The following is a 27,267-nucleotide window of genomic DNA, read 5'->3' on the forward strand; positions in this document are numbered from 1 at the left end:
AGGCGTTCCTCGATCATGTTTGCTTTCCAACATCTTTTTCTAAATGTTTAAGTCAGTAAGTAGTGTTAAAGTTACAATAATGAACAATTTTCAGGAAAAATTAAGTTACATTTTTCTGATTTTCACATGAGTAAAAATAAATTACTGTTTTACTTTACCCCCGATCTTTCGGTACAACTTCTCTGCTACAGAATGTCAAGTTTAGGTTATACTAGGTTACCATATCTTATTTTGATGAGTACCAGTGAGTTTTAAATTTTTAATGTTAACCGTCATAGATCCTAGGGCCAACTTTATCTGCATAGGCTTGGTGGTTAGCCATAGAGTGAAAATTATCAGATCGATGCTCCATTATTGTTTTGTGATCATGGTCTTTCACAAGTTCTGGTGGACGGGGTGAGGAGGGGTGTAAAAAAATATGTGTTCGTATAGAGATAGAATTTTATTGCGTTCAGGAAACTTTACATGTTTCGTAATTTCCATAATTCATGTAACATAATACTAGTCTAGTCGACTTTCGATCATCATCATTCATTCGAACAGAGTCACTCATCGTGAATACGAGTTCCATGTTTACCAAAAAATCTGACAAACATAAAACGATTTCGATTTACACAAATACCAAAACGTTTTAGAGAGGAACGTAATCCGTACTCTCGGTAAAATTTTGAATAATAATTTTTAAAAATATCTACAATTTTACTTAAAAATGTATCATCTAAATCTATCAGACATGCACACACTTCCTCGATAACGTTAAATAAAAATTACCGTTAGTAATAATTGTAAACACTGCATTCAATTTTTAAATATTATATGATTATTATTTTATTTATATGTAACAATATTTACATTTAGAATAATCATTTTGCTCCATAGTTTTGAAACAATGTTCTGTTAGCACTTGTGTTTATCGTTTTAGGCCAACAATATATTAAATGCACGAAAATAGTTTCGCAAAAATATAGCGCCAAATACGTTCGCCATCTAATTGACTAAAAGTTTGGACATACTGGGCAAATAGCGAGTTCAATGGTGCTTTTCAGTGATGGTATTAATTGTTTAAAACTATACGTTGAAGGTGCTCTTCTCTAATTTAGAGTAACGATCGGATCTAAAAGTGTGTGTCTTACTTAAACTCAGTACTAACAGGAACATTTCAAGTGGCGCTAATTTATATACTCCTGCAATTGTTCGATATACTGATTATTTTCATAATTATGTTAATCGTATGAGTCAACGTATATATCTATCTACGCAGATCTATGTTGAATCGCTAAAACTAGATGGTTTTTAAATATCCATTATAGCAATAACTTAAATAAGTCATAATAATTATATTACAAATCGTGGCTAGACAAATTATTATTAAACTATATAGAAAAAGGAAAACAAAACGAAATAAGGCGTGCCGACCTAGGTGTCGGGTCCTCCCACAATGAAAAACAATTCGAAAAATATGATCTCCATCTCTCGATAATCGTCAACAAATAACCTGATACGAAGACCTCCAACAATATATATATAATATTTATATACAACTCATCACATCAAAATAATTGCTATTGGGGGAGATGGGTGTCGTACCTGCGATCGTTCACGCCCTACCTTTTCCAATAGATCGGAGTGAATCGTCAATAATAAATTTGTATGTATAATATTAAACTTCTTCAAAAAGAACTTTAAAACATTAAGCAACAGACGTGTTATTTACATGTAATATTACAAAATATGTGTTAGAATTAATTGTATAGAGACATCACCCAAAACACTTTGAGCTAATATTAACATTACTATAAAAACAAATTGTACCCATACACTTTAGAATAAATTATTGAGGAATTTGAAGATTTTGCAAAGTTATCGCTTAATATCACAATAATAATCGAAACTTATCCAACGTAACAGATTGCCCTTTTTGCCACACACAATTTTTATTACTTATACGGGTACTCCCGAAGTACCCGTACAGGTGTTACGGTGTCAAAAAACAAATTATAGCCGAGACGTTCATCACGCATTCACATGGACTGATATGAAAAAAATTATGAATTCAAGCACCCTTGTGATATGTGACCACAGAAAAGTTCGTTTAGGAAAATACTCTTGTTCAAGGAAAATTTTAGATGAAATCAGAAAATCGTGTCCCTCTTACGATCTAAGTGTTTGTGTGTGGCTGTTGCTTACCGCTTAAATTATACAGTTTACGAACAAGGCAAGTTATTAGCTTTTGAACACTTAAACTGTACGAAAAAATTTCAGCGCGACTTTGCTGTTCTCTTGATTTACGCCTTGCCATGATATTCCCCATCATATGTTTAATGAGTGTGTTGGCAGTGAGACATTAATTTTATTATACGATTAGGTTTAATAATAATTATTTAATACGAATTCTTTGTCACATAACTTTGCAAATCTTTGTTTCGTCTCATATTATTCAAAATATGAAAGCAAAATACAGAGGTATATATTTAAAATTCTTCACTACAACACTCTTCGTTATTGAAAAGTTCTTTGATTATTAAAAATTTTACACTATTTACGAGTCCACTATGCTGTCTCGCGGAGGGAACTTCCATTTACCTCTGACGTCACATCCGTCAGGACTTGTTTTACTGTCAAAATTACTTTAATATAAAACTACATGAATTTTCGACTAATCGGAAGAACCCGAAATTTTCTCAAGCAACACTAAACTCTCGACTAGAAAAATCTCCCTCTCTACGAGAAAATCTCGCGTGCTGCCCGATCTTCACGAGCTTCAATCACACTGTACAAATTATAAGAACATGGTGGCCGCACTATTAAAAATTGAGCACCTGATTTCACCAGTCAAAAAATTTCTAAATCAAAAAATTACACGGGTTCAAAACGGTCCGCTTAGCGGGACTTCCCCAGGGCTCAACGAGGTAAGTAGGCCGCTTTCAACTCGCGTCTAATACGATATTATCATATAAATATTTAAATACTAATTTACGGTTTAAGGCCGCGCCTGCACGTGCTGCGAATCGGAGTGGCAGTGAATTGTTAGAATATTATACCGGATCTAGGGCTGACGCGCAGGCACAGCTTCCATCCTTCAGTTCAGCTTTGAAATCACCCTTTTGGAAAATTTTTTCTATTCGCGAACCGGAAGGTCCTTCTTGGCACCATGAGACGAGTAGTGGGGTCTACAATTCGATCACACACAACACTCACCTTCAAGCGAATACTATATCATTACTAACAAGTAAAAATGCACTTTTTAAATTTAAGTTCACCGTTTACACTTGTTTTTAACTGTATTCGGAAATCTACTGTTGCGACAGTTATTCATATTAAATCATCGTAAAAGATATACCTGGTGTTCTGTGTCTAGGAATTTCGAGAAAGTATTCCTCATATCTGAATAACGATTTTAGTCGATTATGGTTGTGTGTCTATATAAAACAATATTTAATGAATAATTATTATCTCAGAAGAGACAAACATTTGACAAACTGTCTAACAACGTTATATGAACACTGACACGCGTGATAAAATTTAAACAATAGAATTTGATCTGCAGGAATTATTTTTTCAAAATTTTCTTACACAAAAATTACCTTATTTCATGTGGAGTTTTCAAATTTACACTTGCATTTCTCTTTAGAAAATAAATTAAAGAGAGAAAATGTGCAAAAAAGGCATATTCTAGGCCATAGACGCAAACGAACGTACAAATCAGTGTAACGAGTTTACTGTTGAAGTGAGTCCACAATTTATAAAAATTTTTATATAGAACGAATTCTTTGCAAATCCATTAACTGATAAAATTATTTCAGTTGTTAAAAACTAATCAACAAATCTGCTAATAATCACAGAATGGGTAATATCTGATTAAAGTTTAATAATTTTGCTACGAAAAGCAAAATTTTAAAGCTTCAGAACTAAGTAGGCAGCTTTAGTAACTTTTGTGTTATAATGTGTTCGATTTTGGTGGATATGTCCAGTTTTATATAAAATAACATAAAGTAAATTGTAAAATGCAGACTTCCTTTTAGTTTAGTCTGTTTTTTAGTACGTCTGCACGTAGATGGTAAAAAATAATAACTTCTCATTCGAGAGAATGCTGGAACTTTTAGTTTCAAAGAAATGATAGTGAAATATACAGGGTGATGTCTTCATGTTTTTCACCACTGTAGTCATAAAAACATATAAATAAAATTGGTTTAATTTAGAAAAAAAGTGACATCAAAGATTGTTAATTTTACTCACTATAATTTTTGATATATTGCAAACATTTTATGTTATAGCTATATTCTGTACACAACAATACTGGTAGCACACTTTTGAAATATTTTTTTGTTTGTTTTGCCGAACTAGAGTTATCCTGTCCATAAAACTGTGAAAATATAATGTATATGTGCTAACTATTACATTTTTGCTGTTGTTGAAAAATTTTGGTTTGTGGTACATAATTAAAAATTGTTTTCTTTTGTCATTCCAATTAGTAAGAATATACAAAGTATCCAAAAGAAAAAATCGATGTTAGTCTTAAGCTTAATAGAAATTTGAAAATAATATTTCTGGAATGTCACTATCGAGCTCTACAACGATTCAAAGTTCCACAATATATCGAAAAAAAAAACATTATATGTAATTTTTTAAATTTAGCTAAATTTTGTCTAGTAATGACCTGAACTGATCATAATTTATTTCTATATTCTTCACACGTCAATGTATTACCATAAGATGTCAAAATTACAATATAATCAAAGATTGAGCAATGAGCAATTTTGATAAAAATGGTTACAGGCCACAATATTATATCTTAGTACAGATTACACTAATATTCTTCTCTATTCATGTATGTTAAGAATAGATACACTTTTTTTCTTTGTATCAATTTTACAAGTGTGTTTTAAATGTATGTCTCATTTTACCTAAATATGGTGTATCACTAACTTTCAGTTAATTTCTTCCTGTTGGTAGCACTCATCTGTAATTATTTGTGGAGAAATAACTTTTGTTACACCATGTGGGTAAATGAAAGCGTATGTTTTAGACTGAAATATACAGTGAACTTCATTTTCACGATCAAACTTTTTTTGATCAGATTTTTTTTAATTAAATGTCATATACAAAAACTATATGTCAATTAATTATTTATAACGGAAGTATACTACCAACTTCATTTCTCAAAATACAAAAGTTACTAATAAGCTGCTAAGGTTAGGTTTTTTTCTGAAATTTAATGTGCAATTTGTTTACAATTTTATAATTTATTACATTGTTTAAGCAATTTGTAGTATATGTATTACTTCCAATAAATTCCATGTTTTGTAGTAAAGGTTAAATTTATTATTTTCATATAAGATCTTCAGTTCTTTGTGAAATACATAATACGTAACCAGGTTAACCTAAGTGAAATTGCAAAACACCTAGTACTGCTAATGGTACTATTTTTTATGTTGTTCCAACAGTTCTGTCCACATTTTTTTCCCTAAATGTTAGAAATAGAATGCGAAAACATATACTCCTACAACATTTATACTGATTACGAATGTTTTGCGGTATTTTCTAGAATTATTAATACCCAAAAAGCTGTTAAATCAGTAAATATCGGAGACCAAATTTTTGATTTACTTGGAACAAAATTGACAGAGCATAAAAATGAATATAAAACGATTATAATAAAACAATTAGGAGGTATTGTAGTTCCTAATTATAACTTTTGTAATCAAGAATAAAACTGTGATAAACAAGGATCATAAACTCGGGATTAATTGAAGTGGATTATGTTAATCATCTAACTGTAGCAGTGATGATTCATGTTTACAGAATGTTGTTAGCAATTATATTAACATAACTGAAGACGTTAGGGGATGAAGAGGTTATGTAACATTTCTGTAAAAATAAACTTTCTCAGTAGGTTCACTTGACTAGCAAAAAACATATACTTAAATAATATATCTAACTATTTAATCAAAATGAAGGCTTAGTTTATCACAAAAGCCTTTAATTATTGTTCTAGCAAGTGCAAACCTTTTATTTTCGTCATAATATTTAATTTTGAATTTTTAAGATCCATTGTTTTCTGTTAACATAGTATCCGTTTGAAGCAGTGAGGAGTGATGTTGTCGAAAAGGCCACAAAACCCGCATCAAAGTCTTAACGATATAATGATAATACGAGTATTCTTGAGGGCGGAGGTGAGTTTAAAGGCTGAAATGAGTTTTGTATATCATTAAATTTATTCGAAGGTGCATTGCGAGCGGGTGCTTGTTAATAAATCAACACACATTCGCACTCCCGGTGTATGAGATTCTAGTACAACATGCGTCGATGCACCTACAATACTGGATAATAGTACCGGTGGCTTCGATGGGGTAATGAACTGAAGGTGTCGTGTCGGAAGGTAATGAAAGTCAAAACTACGTAACACAGAACACATAACAATCTACAGTCTACGTAGCCAGACAGAAACTTGTAGGTGCATGCTAAGATGAAAATGAACGAGGAGTCATTCTGAGGCATACTCCCATCACCAACCAAATACATGTCATCGTGAACGCAGCAAGAAGAAGTGAGCATTTCGCAGTTAGGTGAAGGGGTCACGACCTAACTAGAGCAGTCGATCGCTCGGCATTAACAATATAAGGGTCTGTGAAAAGTCTCGTTAGGCGAACTTCGGGCCACCTTAACGCTAGTCCAAGTGGTTACGATAGCACTAGTCCATTCGGGGCGAACTGAGCAGGTTAAGGCCGTTGAAGGAGAGTTTTTCGCTCGCGCATTCACGGTCTTCAGTGGCGCTGAGGGCGCTTGAAGCTGTTGCGGAGGTACGACGCGCAAGCCTTGCTCCGTTCAGCTATCATCTCCACCAGGTGGTCCTCCAGCACCAGGAGCGGCGCGGGTAACGGCAGTAGACTGAACGTGGCGATGTTAAGACTTTCCCATTGTCAAACAGCGCTGTTCGGGAATCTCGGAGGAGGCAGTGGCGGCGGCGGACGAGACCCCACGTCGCCCGCACGGGACGAGTGCTCGGACCCAGCTAAACACAACAAGTACAACGCTTAGAACACCCACCGGTCCACCCGATTGCTGGACTACCTTTCGACATTTAGTATATCTTCTCTATACTAACATACGTGAAAATAACTTTGCTCAGTTGATTTTTTTTGTAGAGGGCTAAGATGGTTGATCGACAACTCAATACACAAGAGTCAAGCGTCATGTGTATTTTGGGTTATCGATCAGTCCTGTCAGGCCTATCTTGTAGTAGTTGAACAGCTATCGTAAAAGTACTTTTATATATAGTATAGTATATATTTTTACCTTTGCTAGTATGGTGTATGTATATTTATGAACAGTATTACTTCCTGATATGTTTATGGTTATTTACATATTCTATTTTGAGAAAAATTCAAAAAAAGGGTAAATTTTGATTTTTAGTGGAACACATTTTATTCTCAAATTTGACGTTGTCGTTTTACGCCTCTGAACCCCACAGTTTCAACTTAAAATTTTAATAGGAAAGGACTATCGAGTTTGAATTTACTCCTCCATTTATTTGAAAAATGGGCCAATTCTTTCATATAAAAGTAAAAAGATAATATTTATTTGTTTTACTAAAAATGAACGGGATATGTAACATTGATGTACCTACTGTTAAAATACTGTCACTAGCATATGTTTTATGATTTTAATGATATCTAACACAGTAAGTACTTCTCTTTAACTTATTATTCTAAAGCCGTTTATCGAACAGATGGAGTGATCACGTGCACGCCACGTGCGTATAAAGGGGATTTCAAGTTTACACGATAACATCAAAATTGAACGTCCAAAGAAATTTCGGCAAAATATTTGACAATATTTTTGTTTGCATCTTATATTCCTTATACTCTATGATTCAAAATATTTTCATGAAGATTCATAAGAATTGTTTGGAATTCCGAGACAAGGCATGTTAATAGAAATATTATTATTAATATATGGTGTTTTGGTATGTAAATTATTTTATGCAAATTTTATTTTCATCATTTAATAACAAGTTTTAAATTTTTAAAGTTAAAGACAGCACATCAAGTTCTGGAAACAAAGCTTTGAGTGTATATTTGATGCATTTGTTTGTGTAAAAAGTTATTGAGTTGTCAAAGTTTTGACGTTCATATTGAAATTTTTGACTGCTAGTGAAAAATGGGTTGAAAAATTACCGACATACGTTTTGTGCAACGCAGACAACTGCGATCACAAATTATGTTGCTTACCCGATAAAAATATATGTTAATACTTGATAAAAATAAAAAAAAACACAATTTTATTCTGGTTTATTAATCTTTTTTAATAATAAAAGTCAACGACGCGAAGGTATAAGTAAGGGTGAAAGCTCCAGTAGACTTAAGCGGAAAGGACAGGAGGTTGTTGAGTTGTGTGAAGACGCACTTTTACAACTCCATCTGTTCGGTAAACGGAGTATACTTAGTTTTAAATCTAAATAGTTCGAAGTGGGCTAACTTTTTTTTTCATTTTAGCTATTGCAAATAATAAATAATTATTGATTTTTATTAGCAAATGATAAACAAATTTCAAAATAGGTTATGTAATGGTATAAAGTACCTTTCGCCATTTAAAATTTTAGGGTGAGGCCACAGAATCAAGTGTGACATCATGACTGTTTTTGAATTATTAAGGGTGGTTCCTTTTAAATAAATTCAGAAATAATTATTACAAAAACTTATGTGACACGGGTGAGAATTTTTATTGCTTCGATTAAACACGTTATCCACTTTTATTTACTTATAAATAATTATTTCGATTAGCAAGAATTAAGTCTATTGATTACAATTAACTTCGAAGAAACGTGATTATGATTACAAAATAAACAGCTGTCCTTCTCTAAATATACGTCGTATTTTAAGAGTATTTATCTTAATGTCTTTAAAATTCATTTAAAAAAAGGTATTAAGATATTTTTATGGAGATATTCGTAAAGAATGTTATACCGTGTGATCGAAAATAGCATAACATGGACATGTCATTTCTTGCCAAGTTTTGGATAGTACCGCTGTTCTTAATTTGACGTACATGTTTCATTTTTGACATTCGCAGGTGACAGAGTGATCTGATGTGTCAGTTGTGCAGTAGTACCACCTATATAACTGGTTTCACAGCCACATTCAATTCGTTTAATTTTAGACCACACGGTAGAATTACCTCGAATTAAAGTTTGACACAATTGTGGTTAGGTCTATCGGGTTAATATTTGTCACGTGAAGAGCCCCAACATTAGGTGTAAGAAAATTCATGTAAATGGTTATTAAAGTGTTTCCAAATTGTGTTTTAACTAGAGGTTCTTAATAGTTTTGGAGTATTACGGACTAATCACTAAGTATCGAATATTAAACATTCCTTTTCTATTCACTAGATCTTTAGAGACACTTTCATAAAAATTGGTAAGTTTATGTGAATGCATAACACATACATTTAATGGAATCATGTAATATTGACGTTAAGCATGGGCACTTGTTGGTCCTAATTAAATTAGACAAAATAATTGTGACATTATATTACATTTATGATTCTTTAATTGATATTTGATTTTATAATTTTAACAACATTGTTTTCGTATGATGTTAAAGCTGATTAGTTGTTGAATTATATATTTCTCAAAATTAATTCTAACCTATTCAAGACTTGTCATTAATAATAATACGCTCTTGCAATTATTTTAATTTGCTATGATAAAAATTTTTGAAAACTCGTGTTACCACAGCAGATTTTTTACGTTTGTCTTCACTTAATTAAACACAAACTAATATGCACTTGATTATGGATGTATGTACTGCCAACTCTAAACGTGAAGTTTTTCAATCTGCATTGTTTAGTTAGGGTTAAATAGTTGAATGAAGAAGAAACTAAATCGTTTGTTCACAAATTAGACAACTTTGGTACGAAAGGGCCTAATCCTACACAGAAAAGGTAAACTATTAAAACAATAATTTAAATACATATAATAAATATATTACTCGTCATTTAAATTTCACAAAATACACAACTGGCCACTATAAGAAGTTCCTACACTGACTTTGTATTTTTAAAGTTTGTTGTGCCAAGTGTACAAGTGTCTTTTTATGATTGAAATACTTACGTAGAGGATGGTGGGTATAAGACCTACATATGTACAGAAGTGACCACTCGCGGATTAGCCAACAAAACAACAACTATTTCTAGTTTTAACTTCGAATATGGATGACTTTTGTCATAAAATCTGTATTTGCTTGTTTGCGAGTGACCACTATCACTAGAAATGAATATATACATTTTTTCAATAAGATTCTCAGCTTGAACCTTTTGTAGCAGTTTGCAAAAGTTATTTTCATCGTATTTAAACATGTGTTATTTAATGCTGATACACTTGTATTAAATGTCGAATTTTTTAGTGCAACGAAGTTTAAATTTTGAGCAAAACACTAAGCTTACCTGATCTAATCATGCAAAATCTCATGCTGAAAATTTTAAATGTTGGATAACAGGAGTACTGTGGACAGGTGAAAATGTTGTGGATAATCTTCGAATGTTGTTTTTTTGCAGCAGTTCTGAAGTATATACGTGTGTCTGTATCTACAGCTGTGTATTGTATTTGTGGTTATGTATTTTTTTGTAGGTGTATTGATTTTTATGTAAGAGAACTAACTAAGCCAAAATTATGGTGATTCCTTGTGCCTTCCTAAGATAGTACAGTGTAGTGGGTGTGTGTACATGTGCGATTATGTACATGGTGTTTATTTTTCATTGTGCTAATTGTTAAATATTTTAAATACCTGGCACAGTAGCATAGGCAGAATGTCTTCTGGGGTTATATGTAGTTTTAAACATTCGTCTCTCGAATGGGTTGGGAACTAATCGAAATAATCTATTAAAAATCCAGTAAGGTGATTATCGTTTTCATGATGGAGGGGGAAGAAGGTAGAAAGAAAATAATGAACAATAAAATTCATGCTCCAGTCACATAAACTCTACTCCAGAAATTACCATGCATTAATAAAGAACAAACAACGACTCCAACTGATGAATGCTAGAACATCAAATTACAATTATCCTTCATTTTGGTAATCCTCTGATAAATAACGGATTACTCAAAGAATTATTCCTTTGGTGAGTCTTGGAATCAGTTTTCGTTTTTCAAAACCAGCGCTGATTGTAGATGTGAACTGAATTAACTAATTGTTGAAGGAGGAGATGAGAAACCAAATTACACAAAACTAAAAAAGGCAACAAACTTAACAGAAAATGACCGCAAATTTCATTCATTTGGAATACAAAATAATACAACATTTACGCCAATTGCAATACACAACACACACATAGACATCAGGAATGCACATGATAGTATAGGAAGGAACTACTACGTGGGCTTTCTTACATGAGTCTTGTTGCGTTTTCTCCTCTGCTATCACTAGTCCAGCCTGTTCTGTTACTGGCAGATGTTGCTCGAGTGCATTAACACAGTTTAGCATACTCCTGGAACATAAGCCTAGTTTTCAACTACAGCCCCAAACGGTTTCTATAGATTAATCTTACAATACATCATCATCTGTGTTGCTGTCTGGTGCAATGTAAAAGCAGCCAATCGTGATTTTTGTGTCTGCGTGATACTAAACTTTTGGATCCAATATCATTAGCTTTTTTTTTCAAAGAACGCGCTAAACAACGGATTTTTCCAGTTTGAAACAAACCAAAGTTAATAACATTGGATCATGAAGTCAAGTCATTTTGCTCACTGACACTTAGCAGTACTGTCTAAAAATTTTGCAGTTTTTGATCGAGAAAAATGATTATTTACAGGATTTAAGATTTATTTTTTTAACAAAATGTTATAATTGTTGTAAAATAATAAAACAATGTTGAGTCTGTATCTACAAATGAGTCTTCTCTGCAGATTCAATCCTTTCTTCTTTCTTGGCATTCATGTGAATGTCAGTTTGTGGCGTATCATCAACAACAGTACTGAAATAAAAACAAAACAAAAATAAAAATTAATCGCAACTGAAACAAATCAATCCTAACTCATGAATAATAGTGAGGGGTTAACAAATCAAGAATGATGGATAGATGGTTATGCTTTTAAAGCAATCGAGTGGTTTATTTGCGTCAATTATAGAGACTTTATAAGTATACTTTTTTATTTACATAAAATGACATTTCATTCATTTGTTCTAGTACATTAATTAATATTTACCTACACACGAATCAGATATATTTTTTCTACTAGAACTTTTATATTACAAGTTTCAATCTTATGAATGTCTCTTCATCAGAATAAAAAATACAATAAATTTTTGTACTTAGTAATATATGATGCAGAATCATTGAAATATTGTAAAATGTGGAACACGTGAAAATACAATTTCAGGCACAAAAACCTATAATATGATGAGGAAGACGGAAATGTCCCTGTGTTGTCAGATTTACTTTTTGATTTATTTTTTTTCTTTTCGGATATATCTATATGCACTCGCTATAGGGTTATTGGTACTTATGTAAATGAATTAATTGTGTTTCAATGTAAAAAGAGAAAGGTGGTTTTCTGAAAAAAATAGCATCAGTTTATTTTTTTCATACATTTTCGTAGTCCAAAAAAAAATGTATGTGTTCTATGAAATATTGGTTTTATTTTATTACTTTTTATTAAGTGTGTTATATTTTCAGTAATTTGCATTATAGTCCCTATTTAAAATTATTAGGTTACCCTGATTCTATAAAATTTTATATTAGGAAAAAATGATAGGTGAAAGCTTTACAGTGCTACCGTTAATTGTGCAGTACGAAGTGGAATTTTGTGTAAAAATAATTTGAAAAATTTAGAACGACATTACTTCAATAGTGTTTTTCTTTTTTTTTTAAGTAATCGCTCCTCGACTTACTTACCATTACATTGATTGACAAACACAATTAACTAAAGACTAAAAATTTAGTAGTACTCTTCATGAGATATTATTTTTGGAATATGATGCTGTCGAAAGAAAAAAGAATTACAGTTAGCTATGATTTTGTAATGGATGGGATGCGTTCTAAATTTACCTATAGGCACTAAAATTATAAGTTGATTACCATAGCCAACATTAAGTCTTTTTTTCACTACACTGTGTAGAAAAAGCATAACAATACTTAGTCTGACAATTAATGTCATGTATAACAGAAGTGTTATATTACGGTATCCCAATGATTTTAGATTTTTAGATTATATGTTAATTATTAGTGGAACTCTTTTATACATACTTGTTATAAATGGTGTAACTACTGTATAATTTGATGAATAGTTTATTAGGTAGATTTAATAAAGATTTTAACGGCCAACTCTAATCTCAAAAAATTTTGATCACCTATTATTTAGCATATACTAAACTTGTGTTGAAATCATAATAATAATAATAATAATAATAATAATAACAACAATAAATTCAATGTATTTTATTATATTTAAACGTTCTTGACATTCCTTAATATAGGCATTCAAATTTGAACTAATATCTGTATTCTATTTTTTTTGACCAATTTCAATTCTTTTACAAAATAATTGGAATTCCAGAAACAAATAGGCTGCCAATGTTTATGATTACAAAAAACGTATTTTGTTTAGAACACTTGAATTAGGGTAATTAATACTTGTTTTTTCTTATCTGTGACATGTAAATTTCGAGTTCAGTTATCAGATGTGTTATTTATCTTCATACACTAAAAAAAGTATCGTGTCCTTAAGCGTTGATTAGAATAGAATCTAGCACAAACAATTGATCTAAAAATACTTTTGAAAAAAATCAAAGTTTCATATTAAATTCATATACAGGGTTTTTATAAATGATTCTAAGGGCGTAGTTGGCCATGGATTTGAAAAATCCCTCCTGGCTGAAATTATGCCATCACAATTGAGACGAGGGCGGGTGGGCGGGGTTTGTATTTTGCCTTTTTTTTTCATATGTACGTAGTTTTCTATTCACGACAAGAAACTGAAAACTTGTTTAAAATGGTAAATTTGTAGAGAAGTGGGGGAAATAAAATTTATCATTTTAAACATGTTTTCAGCTTTTTGTTGTGAAGAGTATGTACATTAAGAAGAAAAAAAAGTCAAATCATAAGCCCCGCCCACCCGCCCTGTTTCAGTTGTGACGATTTTAACTGCAAAATTCTTATTTTACTACGAGAAATTACCATGTGCAATATATTCTTAAGTATAATAAGTACGTAGTATTAAATTTTCATATTTAATTAATTAACAAAATTTTTTCATAATTCGAATAATTTTTCTTATCCCTTAGCAGTTCGCCTTAGAGAGGTTCTACTGTATTTATTAACTGGAAGACATTTAAGTTAATAAGAAAAAAATATGAAAACACGAATTTGATGTTTTTTCAGTTAAAACTCACAAAACTGCCAACTTTAGAAAATGAACATAACGCCACTTTCAAAAAGTAATAAGCCTACAAATCTACAGTTCATTTTTTAAGGGCATCGAAATATTCACTCAACTCAAAATACACATTTCACAGTTAATCCGACAATTTTCATACGTGTTAAACAATTTTGAATCAATGTAAGATTTGCAAAAAAAGAAACGTCAACATTGACGTTTTTCCAAAACGTCGTTTTCTTAAAATGTCACATTATTGTTAATTAAAAATTTTTTGTTTCATTTGTTTCAAAATGTACACTTTTTATTCGAATTGAAAATTTAAACAACGTTACCCTGAGTTTGTATACATTATGTTCCATTATTTTGTCCACGCCCCTAAAAAGTGAACTGTTGAAGAAATTGTACATATTTTCGCCATATATTCTAATAGTGTCTAATCCAAAATCGCATCAAACAAGCCATGTACAGGTGAATCATTAAGAGTGCGTTCCTCGATATATCAGTAATTATTTATTAATTATAATAAAAATGTTACAGACTAAAGTAAAGGTTCTTTGAGCACCAAACATTAAAATTATTTCCAACTATACAGAGTTATGTTTTTGAGACATAACATACAATTTAGTTATTTAAATAGAAAACCCTATATATTTTTACATGTTCTCATTGGCTTCTTCCTAGGTTCTAAAACCATAGTCTATTTTTGAAATTCCGATGCGACGTTGGCACATTATTCCGATTTTCTTGAATTTTTTTAGGAATGCAAAGGTTTGTAAAAATCTGTGTTTTTTGGATAAATAAACGCGCTTTGTTACAGTATTAATCAAATCAAAATTGAATGTAAAAAATATTACTACATCTTAGTCTATTTTTTGCTTTCTTTCTTACAATATGTCGGTCTGTCTCTTAAAAGAGTAAAAACGGCAGTAACTATTACTTTGAAACATTGAAAATACTTCAAAAAGTAGAATAAGATGCAGTAATAAAAAACAGGGTTTCTATTTGAAGAAACTAAAATATCGATTTTTGAAAATTGTAATAATTTTTTTATACACCCTATGTATATTGAGACTCAGTTTTATTTAAACCACAACACCTTAATTTATTCTCCACAAAATATTGTAACACAGATTTAAAAATAACCCTATTGCGATTTTTTGCTAACCCTTCCATTGTGAAAAATTTCAAAAAAATTAGAATAACGTGGCAACTGGCATCGTCGCCTGAGAATTTCAAAAATAAACTGTGGGTATAAAGCCTAAGAAGAGGTCGATCAGAATATGTAAAAATATACTGGGTGAAAACAAAATGGTTCACTAAGTCTACGACATATGAACAAAACAATAATTTAAAAATATCCTTGCGCCCATTAGAAGACATAGATAGGCCTTCCAAGTTTAATTTTTCTTTTCAATATTTCCCAATATTGAACTTCACTATTTAGCTTTGGGTACTCGAAATTGGACAACAGTGGTTAATTTTTCACTTTTTTAATCTATCTAAATTGATGTTTTGTTTTATTAAATGGACGTCAAACTGACGTATAACCAAAATAAACATTTTTAATGATTTTTCTCGAACTTAGACGTATGAACTTAGTAGTGTGCCATTGAGTTCGTGCGTCATTTTTTAATCACCCTGTATAGCGTATTTCATTTGAAAAAAAAGTGTTAGGTTTAATAAACCGAACATTCTGTATAGATGAAAACAATTGCAGCGTAAGATTTTCAAATAACCCTATAACTTTAGTTTTTGATTTTTGTACAGCGATATGAATGAAGTTTTGAGGAGCACCCACCCTGTATATAATAAAATGTTATGTTTGCTAGAAAAGTACATCCGATTTTGCATTCGTAACATATTAAGTCGAATTATAGAGATCTAGGCATCACTTTTGACAGCAATCTGTGGTTTGTTCCTCATTAACTCTGTTATTACCAAATCTCTTAGAACTTATTATAGTCTAATATTATTTAAAGTAAATCCGGTTTTCGTTATGTGTAGTAACTATAATAAAATAGGTCACATTTCTCATACAATTTTTACTTTTAAATTCTTTCTAAGTGCCTGGAAAATATTTTTGGAATTTAGGTAGTCGGTATTTAATTTAACATACGTTTAATCTCAAAACTATTTTACTGCCGTTATTATTTTTGTAACAGTTTGTCCTTTTTTCTAATTTATTTTGTTTCTTTTAGTTATTTAAGTATCTCAATTTGAGTCTTTTTTTGCATTACCTCTTAAGTTTCCTGTAACTGGGCTTATAGCCTGTTTGGAAATGGAAGTAAAATTTTTCCTATTATTATTATTCTTAACTGGTGCTTACAGATTTACAGAATTTCTAAATTTTTAGCAATAGCATAACATCTAAAATTTTCTAATAATCTATGTCGGATTATAAAGTTTCGGGGAAGTTTTTAAACTGAGGGTCTCTGTCTAATCATTTCTTGAGGTTCCACGTTTCTACTAATAATTCATTGCTAACATTTTTAGGTTTCATCTTGACGAAAAAGCGTCAGTTGTAAATAACTGACTTTCCACACACACTGGAGTGTGCCAGTCAATTCCTTCGACTCGCGTATCTGTTAACCCCTCAAAAACAGAAAAAAACTGAAACGAAAGCGGTGACGTTTCGACCCATCCAGCATCTTCCTCGTCTTCCGCGCGTGGCAAAGGGTGAGAATGGTAGCAGATGATATGGAGACACCCACCGTTAGGGCTGCGAGTCCGGCCAGGTCCAGGAGAGCGCGCTGAGCGGCGCCGGGTCCTGCAGCGAGGGCCGCGCCCGCCCCCGCGTTTCACCGCCATAGCCGCCGCGTCTGCGGTACACGCCACCGCCAGTCAGCATCTGTTAGCGCAACGCGTAAGGCTGGCCCGAAGACTGTCTTGGAGCAGGGGTCAGCGCGCCGCCGCCGAGCCGCCAGCCGCCGCCGGCCGGCGGCTCGGGGGGCGGACGAGGCATGCAGCACTACACCGGAAATGGCTCACCCGGGATCGGACCCGCCCGGAAACGCACGAGCTGAGCGACGGATCCGGTCCAAATTCATCGCACCATGTGCCCGGGGGTGGATGAATTTAAAGCGGACGCTGCTGCGCGCGCCGCCCCCGGGGACGGGAGCGGCACGGCCGGGGACACCATCCAACACGTGAGAAGGGGAAAGGCTCGCATGCGTGACTTATATGTGTATCGTGTAAAAATTACTGAAGTAATGTCGTTTCGACTGCACGAAATTGCGACGGTAATTATGTATCTGTGTTGTATCTGAAATTATCCAATTAACAGAATTTCCGTAATTGAAAGTAAATTATGCAATGGGACTGTGAATGTGAAACAAATATGAAAAACTCACTTAGGTGAACTCAAATGGTAAATAAGAGTACCTTTGTTGGTTTTATAGTGCAGTCGGGTTCGAAACTTCTATTAACTATTGGATGAAAAGGATACTAATGGCTTCCCATTCTACTTGAATTTATTTGTTTAAAGTTAAATTTGTAAACTTGCGTTTTTAAACGTTGAAACGAATTAAAATTTCTTTCTCAAATTAACACCACATTCGTCTAACTAAAAATATACTTTCTAAATTATGCGAATTTGTACAATCATTTTTGTTATTATTATCAATGAGAGTAGATTTTAATGACCAATAATGTAGTGTGCACTTACTTTGTGATACAGTTCCAGTAATTTTCACTAACTGTATGCAATCAGCGTTAAAATTTATTCTATAGCGGCATTTTTTGAAAGCAATGCTATTTAGAATAACTGAAAAATTAACAATGATAAATTTTAAACGAGTTTCTAAAATTGTTAAGGTGAATAAAAGCTTAAATTAGGACGTTTCTTCTATGACAATTTATTTAACAAATTTTTGAGATGACGTCATCAACTTTTTGAATCAATCATAATATTGTTGTCTTTAACAATTCGAAGCAAACAGTATGAGTCGTTTTTCTGAAAAATGTATGACGGAATCATAAACATCAACGCAATTTTAGGGTGTAAGCAGGCACGTCCTGATAACATTCCAAATGTAAAATTTACTTAGAAAAATGTCGTCGTCAATTTTTAGAGAAATCAAATAAATTAACTTCGGTTAGTGTTTTACTTTGCAGGCTGCGATAGTTCTAGTCGATGAAGGACAGACAACAGACCGACAAAAGGAATCGAAAAACCGGCATCTGCGTATTCTAGTTTTTTCTAGAAAAAAATCCACCCATTTGTAATAAACAGTATTATAATACAACCAAGTTTAACAACAAACTTCATGGAACTGAATTTCAAAATAAAAAATATCTGAAAATCATGACATGCATAATATAGATTATTGCGACTTATTTAGCAGATTAATCCTAGTAATCAGTGTCTGATGCATCAGCACTCGGTAAATAGATGATAAAACAATCATCTCATAATTTGAAGATTATACTGGTTAAGAGTTATACGTCTTATTAAAAAATGTATTGCTTAAGAATGAGATTATGATCTCAATGAATAAAAATACATTTGAAGGCAAACATTTCATAATTTTCACGAAATTTTAGAAAGATGTATCGGTCTTCAAGGGAATTATAGTCAATAATAAAGATTAATCAAGTACTTATCTACATTGACGTTATCATCTTTTCACTTTGGACCACCCAAAATTTTGTTTGTATTGTAATTTTTTAGATAAATTGGAAAATTAGTAATGCAGATGGATGGTCAAGTCACAAGTGAAAACAATAATTTGAAATGACGTCATAAATCTCTTAGAGGGGATGAGTAAATGTTATGTTACAAATATTAGCGAAAATCACCCTTTTAGTAGAAAATGTTAGTTAAATAACATCCAAATTAGGAACTACTCACGATGATCAACAAAAAATTCGAACTGGGATTTCCAGAACAATATCATTGTCTTCTTATCAGTCCTATACTAGAGACTTACATGTTTTCTCTGAAGTGGCACAGATCATTATTTCGATGAGTCAGGCATAATAGCGAAAGTTAATTTTATCTGTTTGGAAGCATTTTTGTTAATACATAATCTCTTTGAAGCGAATATGAAAAACTATAAGAAGTTTGTAATAAACTAAAGAAATTTGGTATGGGAAGGTAAATTTACTGCTTTAATTTTAATTTAGATAGCGTGTGAAAAACAACGGTAAACAACGTATAATAGTGCATTAATTTACAAGAAAAAAGTTGGTAGAAAATTTATGATAAAAATAAATGTGTTCAGTGAAATAACACACTTGATAATGAGACACTGCAATGGCAGATTTTTTTCTTTAGAAAAAAATCCACAAAATTTTTCAGTTGAACGTAATAATCACGAAAAAGTAGTTTTCATGTTTCCGTCTATCTGTCGTCTGCCTGTCTGTCTATATCGTTTATTATTAGACCGATGATTTCCGAAACTACCGAATCGATTGCTGTAAAATTTTATACGTATTCTAGGAAAATCGTATAGATGGTACAGCGCTAACGTCATCTCTAAAATTTTTATAGTAAATTTTATTAAATAAGATTCTCCTCCACTTGTGATTTATGAATCCGTTTGAGTTCTTACTCCAGACATCCAGAGTTGTGGAAAAAAATCAAAATTGTATAACAATATGTATTTTGCGTTTTAAGATTTAAACTGTAAAACCGAATGCTCTGAAATCTTGCAAACGTTTTAAGGTTATTCTAATGCAAATCGTTAACCAAAATTTATTCGTTTATCCTCCTCAAAAAATTTGATGATGTCATCTCAAAATTTTGCCTGTCTAAAATATGCAAAATATTCGAATTTATATTTGTGGTTTTTGAAAGACTTGTAAAAAAAAATACACACACATACGCATATTATTTTAACTTATAAGAGTTATCGTACTCGTACTAAAAATAAAATTAGAAAAATTTAATTTAATAATTTTTCATTATTTAAATGTTATGTAATAATATATTCCTACATTTGTGGTTTATGAACCCGCATTTAGTTTTAATCACAATGTTAACAAAAATGTTTGTGCAATATTGGTTCCGTGTTTCATATACCTTATGAATGTAATAGGTTATTCATATACTTTTATCATTTTAAAATTTTGCAATTGTTCTACTAATTTTATAAATACATTTTTTTGATAAAAAATCTTGAAAATTACAGCAGCTGTATGATAATAACATTAAAAGGTAAATTTAATTTAATCAAGTTGTAAGTATTTACTCTTGTAAGAAATAGGGTATGAAAAATTGCTTTTTTGGTAGGAATTCTTAGCCACTAACTAAATGTAAAGACCGAATTTATAAAAATGATGAAAAATTGCATACATCAGCAATTGTCTGAAATAAATAAAAGTTCCGTTTTCCGGAAAATTGTTAATTAATTTTATCCACAAATGATATACAAAAATATTTTTAAAAGTCGACCTTTGAACACAGCCTGATACTAAAATGACCAAAAAATAAATTTAAAAAAATCATTAGGCCCAAATATAGAAGAGATAGATTAATTTTTGTTTTAGATATTTGGCCATTTGGCATTTCACTATTTGGTATTGGGTTCCTGAAATCGATCGTACTTTAATTATTCAAAATAATTTTGGAAGTATTCAGATTTCATTTTATAATGTTACAAAAAATGAAAAATTCTTCAGAATGAAACTGAGAGTGGCTAATTTTTCACCTTTTTTAATCCATCTACCAAAATTGGTATTTTATTATTGTAAGTGAAAGGCATAAGGATTTTTTTTTATTTTTTTCTGAACCTAGACTTGTGAACTTAATAATAGTAGTAGAACTTAGTACACGATATTTAATCACCCTGTATATTGAACTTAAAAGAAATCGTTTCTCTGTTAAACAAAACAACTGGATTTATTGTCGTATTTTCTAGATGAATAAAGTTTAAACTGCTGTAATTTTTTCAAAATTTCCAAAATTGAAATAAATTGGCCCTGTGAGTGAGTCTTGGTAAAGTTAATTTTTATCAAATAAATACATACATATACACATTATTAGTTATCAGAAGATTTCATATAAAAATTAGCCAATCTGTCAAGCAGATTGAGATTTTGAAATTTTGTTTTTTCCGTCGACCGACTCTCTACTTTTATGTTTTCGCGAGCTTTCATAACCTCAACAGTAGGAAGAAATAGGTTTCTCGTTTCCGTCCGTTCGTCTGTCTGTCTGTCTGTTTGTCTCTGTCTGTCTGTCTGTCTGTCCGCCTGTCTGTCCGTCCCGGATTTTTATTAGACAGATGATCTCCGAAAGTACTGGGCCGATTGTTGTCAAATTTTGTATTTATAATAGGAAACGTCCAGATTTTTGAAAAAAAAAAAAATCAAAATTATAAAACAACATCTTACAATTTCATTTTGAATCTGCAAAATCGAATGCTTTGAAATCCTGCAGATATTTTAAAGTTACAATAAGCCTGACACATTTTTAATCAAAATATATTTCCTCATCCCTTCCAAAAAACCGATGACGTCAGCTCAAAATTTTGCCGAATAAATTCTACCCAAAATGTGCAAAATATGATGAGTTTTTTTTAATTAGCATAAAAATGTGTATGTTGATTATTCTTTGTTAATGAATATTTAAAGTAACTCGATAAAAAAATCTATTAGTAGCTGGAAAGAAGTATAGAATTAAATTATGCTAACATAGAAGTAGCATCGTTACAACACACAAACTCCGTAAAGAAAATCACAAATTTGGTTTTCACATGTTTAAATTTATAACGCTAAAACGTACTTTTTTGTAAAATTTTACTAATATTATTTCTCGTAAGTAGTTAATACGGCTACAAGTTGTTTTGTGTGTATTTTGAAAATAAAATAGATGTGATTTTGTAAACGCCATTATTTTTAGCCGATATAAAAGAGCTTGACATTTAGAATATGAAATTGTTGCATCAGATAATTTATAAATTTTTAGAAGGAAAATAAACATAAGTAAAATTAATTAAGATATATTTTATAACACAAATAATTTTATCTTGTATGGTGTCAATAAATATATATTTTATTTTATTTACTAATTATATTACACCGTTTGATATTTATTGGAAAAACCAATGAAGGTGGCATTTAAAAATAAATAACAGTCCTATGTCGAAATATACATACAATAGAGACAAACATTTTTTTTTTTGGTATATAAAGTTGGATCACAAAATCAGTTTTTACTACAAGTAGCTTGTATTTATTACAGATGCAAATGAACAAACAACTAAGAAATAATATTTTGTTTACGCCACAAAAAATGTTTTATCGGTTGCGTTGCTCAGAAACTTGTTACCATGCACACCAAAATATTTGGGAGTGATATTCACAATTTTGGAAATAATGCGTTAAGTGCATACTTCTACAACGATCTTACCGATTCAAGGGTTTATTAAAAGTTTTTCTTAAAAAAATAAGCAAGTGTGATCATTTATTCTTAATTCATTTTAATGAAACAGTTTATTTTCGATACTGGCAGTAATTTTGAAGTACTGTAACTGAATAAATATAAAAGAAATAAATCCAAGCGAACGGGAGGTTTGAGTTTGATATTTTTTCAATACAAATATCTTTGTCTGTTACTGTACTACAGATGTATAATGTGTGTTTTAGGCATGAGTATTCTAAGATCTGGCTCTATTTATGTATAGAAGTCAGATAAAATAGCGTGCACATGCAAGACGATACAACACTAAAGAACATGCCATCACTCACCCGTACAGGCGGCTGTCTCGAAAACTAGCCCTAAACAACGTAAAAAGTCATCAATAATCACACATTTTCAAATCGAAAACAGCCGCTTTTACCAAAACTCCCATAAATTAAAATGATACAATCTGGCGAGTGGCAACGTAAGTGAAACCTTTTAATTACAGATTACCCACAGAATAGAATAATGTTTTATTCATCTCAAAGAGCACAGATTGTTGATTGGATACTTTAATTGTAAAAAGACTCGTGTTTTATACTAATTAATGCGTTGATGGTCTCAAGAAATGAAATTGTTTAAGAGGTTCATTATACTTACCTTCCATTTCCGTGTCTAAACAAGGCAAGGATTTCTTCAAAGGTCTTGTTCTTCGTCTCTGGGACCTTTTTGTATGTGAAAATCCAGAATATAGCTAGGAACACGCTAAATGGCAGGAACGTGTAGTTATCGAGGGCATTCTGAAACAAATCACAAAATAATTAGCGCTACTTTCGATACTGATTAATATAAAATTATAATAACTTGAACGCATGGTTCGATAATTGATAACTAGTCCAAGTTCATCTGTATTAGTCGACAAAATAAGAAAACTGTTAACTATTTATCATATATTAAAATATAACATATCTATTAATTCAAATTAGTGGAGCCCTTTCACGAATCATTAGTATATAATGGGGTTGGTGCCTCATGTCGGTGTCAGTTGTTCAGTACCGACCAAAGTAATAGCAACAACAACAACATGAGATTATTTATTGTAAGTAAATGACACGTAAAAGCGATAATCTCATAATTTTCTCTTCAGACATTATCGATTGCTTCATTTGGAGTGATCGGTGTTCTCTCCCAAGGAGGAGGAGGAGGAGGATATGACGAACATGGAGAAGGACTAGGAGGTGGCGGCTACCACTCTAAAGGCTCCATCATCGGCCTTAGCCGTGGCATTGAAATCGGCCATCATGGCGGCGGTGGTGAAGGAGGCGGCGGAGGCGGAGGCGGCGGCGGCGGCGGCGGTGGCGGAGGAGGAGGTGGTGGAGAACACCACCTGTTCGAAGGAGGATTAGAACTGGGCGGTGGAGGTGGAGGAGGAGGCGGCGGAGGCGGTGGAGGTGGTGGTGGTGGCGGCGGCGGCGGCGGCGGCGAAGGCCATCATCGCCGTGAAGAACATTACGGAATTGGATGGGGAGGATCTCATTTCATTACTCCTGTTGATGTACACCACGAAGAAGCTGTTCATTTGAAGGTTTGTTGTCATTTTTGGGTTCTGTTTTTTTTAATAGTGTTTTAGGCCCACCCTGAATATCACTACGATTATCGTGTAGCTGACCACAAAACTAAGGACTATAAGAGTAAACATGAAGTCCGTGATGGGTACAAAGTAAAGGGTAGATACAGTTTATTAGAACCAGACCACAAAACTGTCCGTGTGGTTGATTATACTTCTGATAAGAAGCAAGGATTCATTGCTAAAGTGTCGTGGAGGAAGCATCATGAATAAATTCTTAAATTGCCATGGTTTTAGCTGTTATTAATTATTGTTAGTTATGTAAAGTCGACCTGTTTTGTTGCGAAATAAACTTTAAAATATCGAATTCCTTTTGTTTTCTTTAATATCTTATTTCAAGAGATCTATCAAATAAAATACATCATGGAAAACATTTAGATGAGAGCCGTGCCATCAAAGTCATGCTGTTTCATTATCTGTTTTATAAGAGCTTGTATACAATCAAATCGAAACTAAGAATCAGTTCTTTTCAATTACCATTAAGTAACATAAATTGGAGCAGTGGTTACTATTTATTATCATGAGAACATAAAAATATTAACTAAATCGATGAAAGTATTCCACTTAAATTAGTAATTAAGTCAGTTCACTTAAATAGCTGCTACTTAAGTCGAGTAAAAATTATTTTCTTCTGATTGATCAGCTGGAAATGGTTACGTGCAATCCTTAATTGCTGCTATAAAACACAAAAGTCGGCCCAATCGTCAAAAAATCCAAAATTCTCTGTATAGGAAAGATTTAATTAGAAATTAATTTGTTTTATTAATTATGATGTTAAGAAATCAAGCTAGAAATTGTTCTTGTCGTTGTATTAATCTTTACGTGTCATCTAATTAAATTATTTCTATTGTAGAATTTTTTTTCTAATACTAATTACAACCAATTTAAAATAGGCATTAGAAATAATAAACACCACATCTGAAAGTAGGTTTATGAGCCCTCTAGTGCTATTGCACACTATTTTTGAAGATTTTTGCATACACAACTAGAACAAATAAAGCGAAAGTTAAAAATCTTTTATTTATGTTTTAGTTATAAACAAGTCGATATCAAAAAAATCATCTATGATACCTATTTAAACATATAATATAAATTTGATTACAGAAATGTCTTTTTATGTCCTAAATCTGTCATAAGTGTCTTAAATCTGTGTTATTTTTGCAGCATTTTGCAGCCAAGTTTTTGTAGAAATTTCATTCAGAGTTGCATACATTATTATCTGTGCCACAAATTTAATCTATTTGGACACCACACATGTTTTGGAATATGAAATAAGGTGTATTTTTACACATTTTAAAAAGAAATTGACACTGAATCACACATGAGTCAAACATTTGCCACACACAGAAAATATCTAGTACACTTTATGTGACCAAAACATGTGGACCGTATAATTGCCGCACGAAAAATTTAGACGGCAGGTTTAAGAGGAATTAGTCCAAATTCAAATGACCCTTTCACAAATCGGTACTATATAGTGTGGTTCCTGCCTCTGTCGTCGTCAGTTTGCTAACACGGACCAAAGCGTTTACAGCAGTAACATGAAATTATTTATTGTAAGTTTGGCTAAATTTAATATCTGGAAACATCAAACACAAAGTGTTTTTCTTAGACTTTAACAATCTTGTCACTTGGAGTGATCGGAGTTCTTTGCCAAGGAGGAGGGCACGAAGAACGCCGCGAAGGACATTACGGAATAGGATGGGGAGGATCCCATTTCATTACTCCTGTGGATGTTCATCATGAAGAAGTTATTCATTTAAAGGTGAGTGAGTCTCGATTGTACTATTTTTCTTAAATTTGGTCATCTAGGCTCATCCTGAATATCACTATGACTACCGTGTTGCTGATCATAAAACGAAGGATTATAAAGACAAGCATGAAGTTCGTGATGGGTACAAAGTAAAGGGTAGATACAGTTTATTAGAACCTGACCACAAAACTGTCCGTGTGGTTGATTACACTTCTGATAAAAAGCAAGGATTTGTGGCTAAAGTCTCATGGAGGAAACACGATTAATTGTTTAGTTGAACGGGCTAGAGATCAAAATAATGTAATTGTTAATATTTAGTTGTTGAAGTCAGATTGTTTTGTTGCGAAATAAAGTTTAAAATCATAGTTTTATTTAATTTGTACTTTCAGAGCAACAGAAGAAAATGTTTGAAAGTTTGACAGGTAAGGATATAGAACGATTCTGTTTACGCTCACTAAAGCATATTTATATTTCCTGTGACCTTTATTTTCAGTCAAAAACCGATGGATGTTGACGTTTTAGAGGCGATCTTGAAAGAGTTTTCTAAAGACAATATGGTCAATATGAGGTAAGATTATTGAATGAGCAAAAAAGCGACCAAAGGTAGCCATGTTTTTTTTGAAGATTTATCTTTGATAGAATTTTCGTCTTGTCATATGACCGTCAATTTGAAAACTTGAGGTTAAAATGCAACGATCAAAGACAAATCTTCAAAAATCCATGGCTGCCTTTGATTGTGTTTTTATTGCTCTTTCGGTAGAAGGGGATAACTAAACATATTAACAGAAGGAGTTCGCAAACATTATAAAATTTGTGGGATGATGTGTGCATTCCAACAACTAAAGCCGTTCAGAAGCATATGTGAGCCACAAAAGTGGCGTTAATAAATAAATACATTGACTGGTTTTTCTAGAAAATTTGTAAAGCCAGTTTCTAAAAAAAACCGTTATTTTATTAAGAGTCAACATCCTTCGCCTAAAAAGCACTACATATATCTCTTGCAGATCGATGTACATATTTTCGAGATGATTTTATTAGATTAGATACATAAATCCCCTATGATACGTATTTTAACAAATAAATCAAGTTTGTTTACAAAAATCCCTTTTTATTATCCTAAATCTACAATAAATAACTGTATTAAATCCGTAACATGTTTGTTTACTACTGTG

At 32.0% G+C, this 27,267-nt stretch overlaps 3 protein-coding genes across 12 annotated transcripts in view; 2 read left to right on the plus strand and 1 right to left on the minus strand.

Moving 5' to 3' along the window:
- Window positions 1-423: 423 nt before the first annotated feature.
- The window catches only part of Glut1 (Glucose transporter 1), a 337,838-nt gene continuing 310,994 nt past the window's right edge, over window positions 424-27,267 (minus strand). For 6 of the 10 annotated variants that reach the window (XM_064064028.1, XM_064064026.1, XM_064064019.1 and 3 more), the window contains 5 exons: window positions 23,376-23,515; window positions 23,063-23,092; window positions 11,387-11,484; window positions 10,785-10,862; window positions 6,921-7,012 (listed from right to left, as the gene is read on the minus strand). In XM_064064028.1, the coding sequence (XP_063920098.1) occupies window positions 6,921-7,012; window positions 10,785-10,862; window positions 11,387-11,484; window positions 23,063-23,092; window positions 23,376-23,515 (438 nt within the window). Of the gene's footprint in view, window positions 2,616-6,920; window positions 7,013-10,784; window positions 10,863-11,386; window positions 11,485-11,798; window positions 11,971-23,062; window positions 23,093-23,375; window positions 23,516-27,267 lie in introns of those variants that run through there. The other 4 variants (XM_064064020.1, XM_064064022.1, XM_064064021.1 and 1 more) reach the window with 4 other exon arrangements.
- LOC135135075 (adult-specific cuticular protein ACP-22-like) lies at window positions 22,855-24,649 on the plus strand. Its single transcript, XM_064064032.1, has 5 exons — window positions 22,855-23,199; window positions 23,702-23,814; window positions 23,863-24,088; window positions 24,221-24,300; window positions 24,346-24,649. Exons 1-5 carry the CDS (start codon window positions 23,175-23,177, stop codon window positions 24,553-24,555), a joined length of 654 nt encoding a protein of 217 aa, XP_063920102.1. The 5' UTR covers window positions 22,855-23,174; the 3' UTR covers window positions 24,556-24,649.
- LOC135135541 (adult-specific cuticular protein ACP-22-like) lies at window positions 25,720-26,431 on the plus strand. The gene is made up of 3 exons (XM_064064625.1): window positions 25,720-25,898; window positions 25,955-26,107; window positions 26,155-26,431. Exons 1-3 carry the CDS (start codon window positions 25,884-25,886, stop codon window positions 26,359-26,361), a joined length of 375 nt encoding a protein of 124 aa, XP_063920695.1. The 5' UTR covers window positions 25,720-25,883; the 3' UTR covers window positions 26,362-26,431.

Source organism: Zophobas morio, unplaced genomic scaffold (genome assembly GCF_036711695.1).
Source record: "Zophobas morio isolate AGI-343-1 ecotype UQ-CSIRO unplaced genomic scaffold, CSIRO_AGI_Zmor_V1 ptg000024l, whole genome shotgun sequence".
Classification (NCBI taxonomy): Eukaryota; Metazoa; Arthropoda; class Insecta; order Coleoptera; family Tenebrionidae; genus Zophobas; species Zophobas morio.

Excerpts from the sequence above, each read along its gene's own strand:
- LOC135135541 (XM_064064625.1), top strand. Across the intron at positions 26,108-26,154 it reads AAGAAGTTATTCATTTAAAG|GCTCATCCTGAATATCACTA; the intron begins GTGAGTGAGTCT and ends TTGGTCATCTAG.
- LOC135135075 (XM_064064032.1), top strand. The coding sequence starts at position 23,175 with ATGATACAATCTGGCGAGTGGCAAC. Across the intron at positions 23,200-23,701 it reads ACAATCTGGCGAGTGGCAAC|TGGAGCCCTTTCACGAATCA; the intron begins GTAAGTGAAACC and ends AATTCAAATTAG. Across the intron at positions 24,301-24,345 it reads AAGAAGCTGTTCATTTGAAG|GCCCACCCTGAATATCACTA; the intron begins GTTTGTTGTCAT and ends ATAGTGTTTTAG.